The 13,173-nt window shown below is 39.8% G+C and overlaps 1 protein-coding gene across 1 annotated transcript in view; it reads right to left on the reverse strand.

The window, feature by feature from the left end:
- trabd2b (TraB domain containing 2B) overlaps positions 1-12,211 on the reverse strand; it is a 54,487-nt gene extending 42,276 nt beyond the window's left edge. The window contains exons 1-2 of the mRNA XM_072439016.1: positions 11,910-12,211; positions 9,668-10,237 (exon numbers count right to left, since the gene is read on the reverse strand). Coding sequence (XP_072295117.1) covers positions 9,668-10,237; positions 11,910-12,020 — 681 coding nt within the window. The 5' untranslated portion in view covers positions 12,021-12,211. The remainder of the gene's footprint in view (positions 1-9,667; positions 10,238-11,909) is intronic.
- Positions 12,212-13,173: the final 962 nt, after the last annotated feature.

Below are 13,173 nucleotides of genomic sequence, written 5' to 3' on the forward strand. Positions count from 1 at the left end.
AATCAGTGTCATTACAGTAAACTTGAAAAGTCCTGTTCTACAAGATAATCTGAGGGAGGGCTGCTGGGGGTGTAGCCAAAGGCTGGGGTCATCTAGAGGCCAAGGACCGGGTCGATCATCCCACGTCACACACTCTTCTTGGAAGTCAGCTGAGAGCTGAAACAAAGGCCTCAAATCTGCACAATCCAGGGCACACAGATGCACAGCACTTTCACTGTCCAGAGGCAAAAAGAGTTAGGCCTGAATCGGAAATGAGCTGCTCTGGATACATTTTATCGTCCCTGGAGAGAAATTTGTCCTCAGCATTTGACCCGTGCTGCTGGGGCAATCTGTCAGGAACAGTGCTCGCTGCAGGGCATTACCCTGGGACACTTCTTCAGATCTTGAGCTCGACTTAATCAGGACTACTGTAGCTGGAAGATATTGTCCATGTTATGGGATGATGGAACTAGTTCTGTTTTAACATTTTTGAGGTTGTAAAAATCCAGTACTGTGCTTTTAAGATACAACAGTACTAAGCAATCTCATTACCGTATGCTGAAGTCGATCATTTCTTAGATGCTCCTGTTTGTTTGTGGAAGATTTACTGTCTCATACTCAATACACTTTTCTGCTAGAAGTGAAAAATTCATGGTTGAGTAGTTGACGGTGCAATGACAAGATTTATGTGATTTCTAATAAAGGTTATGAGGGCAGTCAGTGTGGAGAGGTTTTCATACCATGGGGGCATGTGCAGAAAAAAACACCATTGAGTTCCATCTGATCATGGATTAATAAGTGTATTAACGGCTGGATGGCTAATAGCAAGTTTCTTTTCCTATTGTTGTCCACACAACTATTTCTTCAGGTTGTTGTTTTTTCTTAATAAATGGATCAATGGTGTGTTTAATGGCCATCTGTAATATTAAGTTATAAAGTGAAAAAAGTGAATTGACCACTGACTGAGATGCGTCAATAACAGCAGTTTAATGTAATTACCTATCACAAAAATGTCTAAATATGAATTTAAGAGTGCTATATAAGTGGAGAAAATATGTGTGACGCCTGATATGTAAGTGTATAAACTTGAACATGACACAAGAGGAATGTTCTTTGTATTTGTGGTCGGGGCGTTCAAGCACAGAGCTGGAGTGGGACAGGAGTTGAGGGGGCAGTGGGCTCATGGGTCACATTAAAACTGGGTTCAGAGAGAGGCCTCCGCTAATGCTGCGCTAATCCCTGACAAGCCCGCCTCACATTCATCTACACTGGCACCGCTTTAGGACTGTGTTTGAAGTGCGGCTGATGTCACAGACTCAGAGGGTTAATCGGCATGGAAAGTCGCATGCCATTGTGTGTTATTCTTTTGTGACACAAGAGGGTCCCAGGTTTGATTCTTCCCCAGATCACCCACAGCTCCTGACATGGCGCCCCAGCCGCATTGAAGGATGGGTCAAATGCAGAGGTCAAATTTCCCTATGGGGACAATAAGTGTGCATAGAAATCCAGAATTGTATCTTTCTGTGTTTTTTTTTTAATACAATACATTGATATCATTCTGGTCAAGGTTTTCATCTCCTCAAGTTCAGATGGGCACGATTGACAGGTGGATTAGCCAATTAGAGACTTGTATGGTTTGAATGTATAAAAACAAACAAACAAGACGGTTTATGAGGAAGAAATAAAGGAAAAATATATCACATGGGACTGAAAAACATCTGGTTTCTGCATCAATGATCAAAGCACATAACGCGACTAATCTGAGTTTAAGTTTGTAAATGATTGATGACCAATGAGCTCCTTTGTTTCATATGTATCACAAAAATAAACACATCTGATTGCACTGTACTGTTTGAGGGTGGCTTGATGTGCAATAGAAGGAGACGGGACCATTTGGATGTTTATATTCTGGATCCCAGGCAATGTACAGTATACCATAACCTTAAGTGTGGTGGTTGTCTGCCCCAGTCTGCCCCAAATTGTGATGGACGCTGTCCTGACATAAGTGCCCACACTCAATCTGTAGTAAATCTGTAATGTAGAGTTGTCATGATACTAAAATTTAGTTTCTAACTCGATTTTGATACTGAGGAAAATACTCTGGATACCGTTTTCGATACCACAATAATTTAAATGATATTTTTTCAGTTATTTTTCTAGACAATTTACAGATTATATCACCAAACAAACTAGAAAATCATAAAAACCTGGCACTTTGACATCAAAATTTGTATAAAAGTGAAGCTAAATTATTCCGGAAAAATAATAGAGGGATAGATAATCTGAATCTGAATGTCAGCGTTTTGACATCCCTTGCCTTGTAGACATTCTTGTATCTTGTAGAATTTTTTGTGGTAATGAAGATTGGTGATTTATCCATCCCACACTTAATTTAATTGCATAGAATAACCACAACACAACATGATTTCAAGTGTTCACTAATCCTCACAGGTTGTTTTATTTGGTTTCAACTTTTGTCCCAACAGTAGAGGAGCACATATCATGTTGTCTACACACTGGGTTTAAGTAGGGCTAACCTTTTCAAGAGACTTTCAGACAATAATGTCCCACAAGACAGCAAAATTCCTGATGGGCCGGGCTGTTCTCTGAGGGTTTCATGTCTGTGATCAATCAGCCCTGGCCCAGACAACCTCAGATTAACCTCCCAGGAAAAAGTTCCTACTTACTAAATCCAAAACAAACTCTTATGCATGATATACTGCCTTTTCCCTTTTGTTGTTATGGGCAAATATGAAGTAACACGTTCGAGGGTGTCTTTAAGAGCACCTGCCTGAAGGAATGCTCAATCACCATCTATTTTACTGCAATTTCTACAGTAAAAATGACACAAATAATTATAGAGCTGATGCAGGCTGCAGTGAGGATGTAACAGTAGTGATGTGGAGCTATTAGAATGGAAAGGAATGCTCAGTTTCGAGGAGACAGTGGGCGAGGGACTGTAGAGAAAGTTTTGGCACAAAGCGGACGGTAAAATATGAACGAGCACTCGGAGCTGCCATGCTCCTACCTCACTGACAATGTGCTGGAGTCATTAGAACAGGTACGGGATGTGCGTTTTATAAAGATTGTCTGGAAATATTTAACTTGCTGTTAACAATGTGTTTGAAAATATTTAGAGATTGTTTCTCACTCTAAAACTACATAAAAATAACATAAAATAAATATTACTTAAGTGAAGTCATGGGTTGTATGCTAGATGTCTTGATAAGCAATAATTAATGCTAAGCTATGTCTAATTCTAATTCTTATTACAATCTAATTCTGTAATAATAGGATCATAATCAAACTGAATTTCTGCTTGAAATGCAAGAACTACATGTGAGGGGATTCATTAATTAAATCAATAAATGTAGACATTGCAACCTTTGTTAAACATACACATAGAAGGATAGAGTGAATATATATATGTCCAGGGCCTGTTTGCAGTGTCCCTCAGCACAGCCTTTCTCTCTGCTGTGCTCTGGCCAGCACATAATTGTGTAAGTGCTTCTGGATGGCAGTGGGCTGTTCGGGTATTAAGGGGCCTGTTAAGTGATTAGAGGAACAGTGGGCCTGCCTTCTGCCTGCTGATCGGCCTGATACGTGTTACTGTGCACTTTTCCACATATTTGCTCAGGTAATTACAGCTCAGACGTGAAACACCCTTGGATGTCATGCTTAAACAGAGGATCCACGGTCGCCAGCTCACTTAAAAGGTAATCTGCTCTACCTCCTCTGTTTTCCACTCAGTGTTTATGTGCGTGTGCCAATAATGAATTACAAGAGCTGCAGAGGAGCACTTCTCAGGCCTGATGCCAGCTCCTCTAGTGGCTGACTTCTTCACTGCACGCAGACTGCAGAAAGAACAGGTACTGCTGCGAAAAATGAAATCATATAAAAGGATACGTAATGGTCTTGGCAAGTCATAAAGAATATATTTTATTTTAGAAAGGATTTGGCAAACTAGTGAACTTGTTGTGCCAGTCCCACTGTCTAAAATGTATTTGCCAGTTTTCTATGCAACTCACAGTTGTTTGTAAGCGGATGAATGCTTATGGCAACAGCATTGAATGAAATACAGTATTCTTCAATTAGATACATTCAATCACAGCCTTTTAAGCCATATTCCAAAAGTATTTTTTCCATTGCTAATGCCTCATCTGTATGTCATACGGCCTTGGCATTGACTGCATCAAATGGGAGTGCGTGAGCTTCTCTGTGGCACACTTCTTGCAAAGGAATAAACGCAACAAAGACAATGGTTTGGCCCACAATCTCCTATTTCTTATATACAATCATACAAACTATAAATTTGATATACAACTTAGTGAAATGATTCATCCAACCAGAAAATATTAAGTAAAGAGTAAAATGTGCAGCCAACACATTACTCTAAAGCCAAAATTGCTATGTAAATTCTTGAATATAGCCATGGTTAGGTGTAACTCCAAAAAACACAATGGTTTTTTGGTAAGATTTGATACAACTCATGAGAATCTCTAGTGATTTGATTTGTTCTCAAACGCTGCCCAGTCTTTGAGGAATTCACCGCGGCAGGCTTATTACATTAACTGTGCACTATAAATCCACATCAGGAGAGATCTGTTGCAAAACTTCTGGATTTGAAAAGAAAAATATATTATTAAGTGTGTTTTATTTTACATTTTTAAGATTACAGATTCAAATTCTGAGAGCATTTTCCTTAAACACAAGTGTAACATTCAACCATAAAGTATTAACAATTTGAGATGGGTCTAAATTGAAAATGAGGCAAATCTGATTGGCTAATGCTATATTTAACCACTGGCAGTAAACGCAGTGGTTGCTGTTACTGCCCTAGTACTATGTATTTTAATGTTTTAATGCACTTTTTGGACCACTTTAATGTAGTACCATCACTATTCATTTTACCATCTCAAAAGTAGTCGTGGTTGACTGAAACTGAAGCACATTATGGGCACACTGATGGCCATGGAACAGCATGGATACACTTTGCCTAAGCTGTGTAAGTTAACCTGTAAAACGTGTTCACAAATATATCAGCTAAAACGAAGCTTTTACTCGTTCAAACTCATAATTTTAAAGCAAGCTGTTCATACCTTATGTTTTAATTACAATTCTCATCAAATTGAACAAATTGAATGCACATTGTCTCCATGGTATTTATAGGCTACCTTATTGAAAACGAAATTCTAAACTGAAGAATAAAGCGTAAAGAGAAACTGCAGGCTGCAAACTTCTAAACTTCCTTGCATTACCTTTGTGTAACGGTAACTTATGTGAGGGTTGATGATGAATTACTCTTGATTTCTACAAACGCTCACCACAGCAGCAGCAACAACAACAACAACAACAACAAAAACAAAAACAACAGTACATGTTCTCTAATGTCATGGAAACCTGCGAGGGTCATAGGTCAGGTCGATCGTTGTGAGGACTCTTCTCAGTGGTGACCAGACTGACCCGCAGACTGGCCGACTCCGAACAGTTCTGCTGCTCCACAACTGCACTGAACTCCGACCTCTGCCCAGGAGACAGGCGCCACCAATATGATGTCATTTCTCACTGACATGGACCAGTGGTTCCGGCTCCAAAGAATAAATATGTCTGTGTTCATTTTCTATCTCAAACAACAAAGTGACCCACTCAATTAAAGTGCTTACAAAAATACATTCAAGAGTTAATTTTATATAACTTTTACCTGCTTGTCTCCGTGTTGTTGTTTCTTTGTTTGAAAGGTTCCACGGTATGGCATTGAATAATCTCTTGTACTGATTGAATTACTGGTGTTTTTATTGCTAAAAAAAATCAGGCGTTCTTACTGTGAGAAGGACGTGTCTCCACAGACCTGACCTGTAATTTGGCAAGGAAGCAGACCAGCTTGTGTTCAAATAAATAAATAAATAAATAAATAAATATATATATATATATATATATATATATATATATATATATATATATATATATATATATATATGTGTGTGTAATAATGCCATACTGTGGAAAATTCCAAGATTCCATAGAGACAAGCAGGTGGGGGACCCTCAACCAGAAAGGTCACATAAGACCACATTTAAATTTGTTTCCTTATCAATATAAATTCCAGGTGTGCTCATTTTATCCGATGGGCCTTGAGCGTCCTTCATCAGTTTCCACATGTAATAAAAGCATTTGGACTTGTTGCTGGCTCATTTGCCTGGCTGTCAAATTTCATTGGTAAAAAAGCAGGAGAAAAAAACATATCCTAAATGTTGGTGAGAAAAATCTACACCTCCCTCAGATAAAGAGCCCTTTCCAACCCAGAGTTTCAGTGATATTTGGAGATCAGGCCTGAATATGAATCAATTTACAATTAATTACCTGAATTTAATACCTTTTTGTTGACTTGAAAAAAACCTTTGGCTGTTTGATTCTATTCTATTCTGTTTTTTTTTTTGGTTCACCTTCTGTAATAATCCAGTACCATTTCTCATTTTAATCTAATACACTATGTTATTTATCTTATGTTTGTGCTTGAATTGTGAATCTTTTTTTTAATATACAGTACATACATAAATTCAGTTTTTAATTGTAAAGTGTTGCTCTTTTCAGGATTGCGGTCCACTGCAGCTCGAATGATTTATTGAGCATACCTAGTCCAAAAAGCTACTTCCTCTGGGGTCACAGTCCCTGAGGCAGTCTAACCTGTTGCCCGACTCAGAGCTGGACAATCCAATACTTGGGTTCAAACCTGGTTGCATTGGTACCACTGGGACCTATTAAAAACGACTGATGATGAATTGCTGGCTCTTTCATTTCCATTTGGCTCTGCTTGGAGTGAGAGTGGTGAAGTTACAGGATATTGTAAGCAACAACTTTTATTGGGAACAACTAACATATGGGCCAGTCAATTTGGACTTTCCCAGGTTCCATTTCATGATTTTTTTTCAATGAAATTTGAGATGGTGTGTCTTATATACTACAACTAAACCTCTGTCTGTCCTATTTATCTATTCTCAATTCAACCTAAATCTTCTCCTTCCTCTGTACTTTCCTTCTTTCCAGCTCCCACCCACACGTTCTCTTTGTCTCTCCTTTGTCCTGACCTCATCGTCGCAGCAGTCATACGCTGAGGCATCCAATCAACCACGGAGTAAATCACAAATTATTATAATTGAAAATAATGACTTCCATGTCAATTTCAGTTTGGCCCGGGGTTGTTCAATACACGCTGTATCTGCAGCTCTGGGGTCCAGCTGTGTAAGGTGAACTATGGTAAAACAGTGATGTCAATTCTAACATGTTTTTTGCATTTATGCCTTTGTCATTTACATGGTTTTGTTTTTGTTTACAAAAAAACACTGAAAGTACAAAGATTATTGTGAAGAGAGTTATTTACTGGCATGTTTTAGGCAATTCAGCCCAATCTCACAAAATTCCGTGCTTGATTCATCCAACCGAAATCTACTAACTTAGCTTTTGCTTTTTACCTCATCTCGCTATAAATTAAAACAGAACACACACACAAAAGGTTTGCTGTTTCTTCCCTGCTTCCGCCAGTACCTACTGTTGTGTCCTTGGGCAAGACATTTTACCTTTGCCATCAGTGTCTGTGTGCACTGGTGCATAAAGTTTAGATATTATCAACAAGGCCATGTGGAAATCCTCCCGATGCCAAATGCATATGCAAAGCAAACTATTCATTCATCTTCTACCGCTTGTTCCCATCAGGGTTTGCGGATGACTGGAGTCTATCCCAGTGACTTTGGGCTCTACACCCTGGACAGGGGCCAGCTCGTTGCAGGATTAACACAGAGACATTCACTCGGGCCAATTTACAGTTGCCAATTTCACCTAACACATGAAGGTCTTTGGACAGTGGGAGGAAGCTGGAGACACCAGAGAGTACCCACGGTAACACGGGAAGGACATGCAGAGAGATCATGTGATCCGGCCCGAGCATTGAACCCATTCTCTCCTCTCCTTCCGCTCTGCCACCGAGCATCAAAGCAAGCTCCATCCCACTAAATCCTAACAAGGAAACTATCTCCTATTTTTACAGGATCAGATGCCACAAATCATTCTTCTATGACGGTAAAACAATAGCCTAACACAGCCTAAACAAATTGCAAAGCCGTGTGAGTGTCAGCAGCTTGTCCTCTTCATTACCGGAAAGACCTTCTGCCTTTGCCAGGATTATTTCTAGTTGCAGTAAAGCACTGAGGCATGTTCAGGGCAGAGCGGTATGATTTTGACAGAGTAGTTAGGAGGAGCTGATGAAAGACGAGAGCTTGAGCGCCCATTGCGTCTCAAATTAGCCCAGTAGACCTCCAACCTGTCACATGGAGGCTGGGTCCTGCAGATTCGGTTGCAGCACCTCTGTAATGCCTGCGTGTTTGGGACAGTGGGTGAGAGCTCATTACCAACGTGTGTGGCGTTCCATGCATGTGCAACATATGTCTGATGAGAACTGCTTGAGAATACGTTTGTTAAACTAGAGCAAAGAGTGGTGGAAATGTGGCTTAAATTTATGATAGAAATTGTGAACATGTAGTAGAAGCAGTAGATGTCAGACCTAGCGGCATCAGTGGTAAAAGTCGCAACTGTGTTTATTTTAATTGTTTTTCAAAGGAGTCCTTGTGTATTATTGATAGACACATTCCCCACATTTCATTGAACACATTTTTCATGTCCATGCGTTTCTGGTTACAGTAAGCTCAGATCCACTGTGTATTAATGTCGGAATCTCTGTGTGGTTTTCTCACCTCCGCTAATCCATTCTGCCTGTGCGCACACTGACAGCCTCAGTGCAGATTCAGCTGTGGGCCTGTTTGTCTTGTGAAGTGAGAGACATTTGTAACCATAAAACTGTCTCCACCAGACAGGTTTTAATCACTTTTCTTCCCTTCATATCGACTTCTCCCACATTTTGTAACTATAACACACAAAAAATGCTCACCCAGAGAGCCATTTTTCCCTTTTGATTAAACTACTTTTCTGGAGATGTACTTTACATGGGAATATATGAAAAGGACAGATGTTTGCCTTGAATTATTTAAATGTTGTTTAGTTGGCATTTATTGTGCAACTTGGAGATACCATTTTACTTGGTTCATATTCTACTACAATCTATTAATATACTAGATTGGTTCAAATGTCTTGAATTGAAGGTGTGTTTACTTACAACATTGGCAAATAGATTTTGTATTTAAATCTAAATCATCAGACGTCAGAAATGTCTTGAAACCAGTATTTTACACTGTCACAAAAACATTTAAATCTGACTTTTTGAATGCAATTAATTTTCTGGTAAAATATCGAGCCGCAATTTCTCTGACAAACATCACACAAACATCACACAAACATCGCACTTGCTCTATTTCTGTTCAAGGTGTAGATGTTAAACTGAAATATAAACAGATAAACTAATTCAATCATTATAGAGGCCTAAACTACAGCTTCTTACACAGAAAAAGACAGGATAGCCTTAAATAATTGCACTCTTTGTTATTTGATAATTGTGACCATTCAAACTGATCCAATTGTGATATATCTTACAGCCCTACAGATTAGATATTAATGTTTTGCATTGTGGTCATTCAGTTAGATATAATATTATACTGAACAACACACCATTCAAATATGTGTCTGTGTTCATATAGAGTAAATACTTTGCCATATGTGAATGAAACTTATGAATGGATCCTACCTGAGAGAAGTTGAGTCCATTGAGCGGGTGACACTGTTCCTCCACTCGCTCCACTGCCCCTGTGGCCTTCCTCATCCTCTCAGCCTCCTGGGCCAAGAACAGATCCAACACCGGCGTGCCCCTCGACCTCACGTCCCACTCCGTCAGCGAGTTCACCATCAGCATCACCCACACCGGCCTTTTCCGTTCCCAGTTCCCAGCAATAGCGTTGAAAAGGTAATCCGCGTAGAGTCCACGCCCGCGCTGGTCTGCCGTCATCCAATACGGCATCATGTGTTTGACGTAGTCCAGGTGGCGTTTGAGACGGCGGTACAAATCTCGAGGTAGAAGTTTCTGGAGGTTTTCTCCGTGCGGGAGGAGTTGGCAGCTGGTGAGTTTTGAAATAGTCAAGGGGTCGGTTAAGTCCAACTCAAAGAAGATGTTGGGACTGGTGTAGAAAGCCCGTTTGGAGTTGTCCGGTATGTAGTCCCAAACTCGAGTATAAGGAACGTGGATGGTACCAAACAGGTAAGAAGGAGGGTGTGGAGGTTCTCGTTTAATCGTCCACAAAAAGGAGTTCATTTCACTTTGCTGGAAGGGAACAATGAGCAAAGTTGTTACAATTTTTGAGCTATGAACAATTTTCAGAACTGCACTGTAACTAGAAATATCTAATCCATGTGAGGGTTTATTATTGGTCTGTGCCAGTAGATTTTTTTGAAGTTCTATACTATATGAACATATTTCAGTTTGAGGATTAAAAGTTGAAATCCTTGCTGTATGCTGTTGTTGGGCAAGAAACGCAACATACTTGCTATAATAAACACTATAAATTCAAAAATAAATGCATCCATGTCTATTATGAGAACGATCAACTTATGTCTATTACAATATTATATGATTAATGATTAATGCATAGATTTCCAGGGGAAAATTAGTTGGCCTATTTGTCGTCTGTTGTGGTTTTCTGCCTTATAAACTTAGCTCAACAAGTTATATAGAGTGATTTTCACATGACAGCGAGTTAGTAGTGTATTGCATGTGGAAAAACTTTATGGAGGGGCCTTTGGGTAATAAACAGACCCTGATGTATTGTTAGAGCAATGTCTTGGTTGGCAAGCTTCTTTGCCTGAAAGGCAGAATGTTAAAAAGGCTATAGAGCAAATACACTGTGCAGAGCTCATAAAAACTCCTGACCTCTCAGTGATACTTTAGTCCTTCTAAATCTTTGCAGTGTTTCTGAAAGATGTACATGCTTAAACTTGTGGTTTTCGTTTTTTTTAGTTTTTGTTTAAACTGTCACAAAGGAAAGGAAATAATCACAGCAATCCAATGAGCATTAAACCACAAGATGTTCAAATATGTTTGTATTTAAGAGCTCAAGAGATGTGCCATGTCTTCAATAAAGCCATTGTGCAAATATGAAAAAGAAATACGTTTTTAGAAACAATTTCAACGTTCTGGCTTCTGGTGCATTGACTAATCAGTCATTTGAGGGATGAATCCCATTATGGCAAAATAAAGTTATTTTAAGCAAATGTTTACCTCTTAAGTCTAATCAAGATCTTCTCCAGCTGTCCTCCAGTGATATATGTGCTCTGCCAGCGGTGCCTTTGAACATTTGAGTATGTGTGCCAAAATGTGTCTCGTGGGATGCTCTCTTATTATCTGAATGTACTCAGAGCATCATTTCTGGCAGTAGATTTTACAAGACAAATAATTGAAAATGTAATTTCCAAGCAACCTTCTGGCCTTAAACCAAATTATTAAAATTACAATTTATTTATTATGTACCTAAAATTATCTTCCCAATAAGCAATTTAAAAAATGTGCTTAAGCTGCATCATATTCATATTATCTTGTTTATGTGTTAGAGTAATAATAAGTCTATTGAAGCATCACAAATCATATTAGGCTCATGAACATGTGGGATCTTTGGTAATAAAAACATGATACACATAAAGGCCTATGGCTTAAGAGAACCTCCTCATGCTCACCATTATAACAGGCGTAGGCAGGAGCCTCTGTGATGGCCTTGTCATCTTTATATTTATCAAAAGCAAACGAATAATTTCATGCAGACAATAATTGTGTAGTTGTTATACTAACAAGATTGTGTTATGGAGCTTATTGATATACTGCCAGCATTCACATTCAGCCTTGAGATTATATATATATATATATATATATATATATATATATATATATATATATATATATATATATATATATATATATAAAGTCTTCCTGTTGTGTGACTCACCGGCTTTGGTATTTCGCATTGCCTCGGTCTGTCTCGCTTTGCACCCCAGGGTGCCCCGGGACTGAGGAAAGCGCTCAAAACAAGCAAGCACAGAGTCCGTGCGCTGACCATTGTCACAGGGAGACAGTGCGCTCCTCACACAGCTCCAGAAGGCTCTGGACGTCCTGTGGTTCACTTCGCGGTGCTACTTGCGCATCTCCACCGGAGGACCATGCCGACCCGCCATGTCCCTCGTGCTCCCAGCATAAACTCTCTGCTCGAACTTTCCCGGACCCGTCCCGCACACAGTCCTCGCGCCGCACCGGAGTAAACTCGTGTGAGAGGTAGAGCCGTGCGCTCCGCAACTTTTGAGAGAGGTGGGACAAGTTGTGCAGTGCCACACACCCACCCCAGCGCACAGGGCAGGTTCAGAGGGGATGACAGGTTCGCTTGAGCTTCAACAACTTCAGCTCAGATGTGTGGAATAGTTTGTCTTCTGTCGTTTTAATGTAAGGGCAAAACAGTTGATACGCACGTGTTACGCATACCTTAACATACAATAACTTTTATTATGATACAGCACCCAAATAGCCAGCACCCTACACTGTTTAGTCACTAGAGCACTGTGATTGATAACATGAGATTTAGTTGTTTATTGTTCAATCTCTAAAACATGTGGACTATTTGAAGGCTATGGTCAGTCTTTGTTTTACATAAATTTCAACACAGTCATTTAACAGAAGTCAATGATGATTCATGTTTCACCATGCTTCCTCCACAGAAGGATCTCATTCATCTATATGACAGCTTTGCACCAATATGAGGCTCAGACTATAGTCGTGTGATTAATGTCCATAAACAAACTGCTGTTGACTAAACACATTGCAAGTGCTTTCTTTACTTCCTGAAGTATTTTATGATTTGTAGCATCTGCAGCTCCTCTTGGAGAGTCTGTTTGGGCTCGTCCCATGTCAAGTCTCCACTGCTCAACCATGACCTGATTGTCCAATGGCAGACAGTGTGACAGAGTCAAGTGCTGGAGAGAAGTGGCAACGTTCCCCTCCCTGTGTAGGCCATGGCAGACGAGACACTGGACAAGCAGCTCTTTGTCCTGGGACATGTTCTCCCCTCCTCTGTAGTCCTCGTCTCAGCACTCCACACTCGCTCACCACTAAGAGGCTTTGACAGTTCATATGTACTCATTGTTTTGGTTCCTGGCGTTTGACTGGGCTTTCCTGTCTTTGATCACTTCACACAATCCCAGGTTGTAAAACGATGGCATTTT

This window comes from Eucyclogobius newberryi, unplaced genomic scaffold (genome assembly GCF_026437365.1).
Source record: "Eucyclogobius newberryi isolate DKJ021-1_F unplaced genomic scaffold, fEucNew1.0.hap1 SCAF_9, whole genome shotgun sequence".
NCBI lineage: Eukaryota > Metazoa > Chordata > Actinopteri > Gobiiformes > Gobiidae > Eucyclogobius > Eucyclogobius newberryi.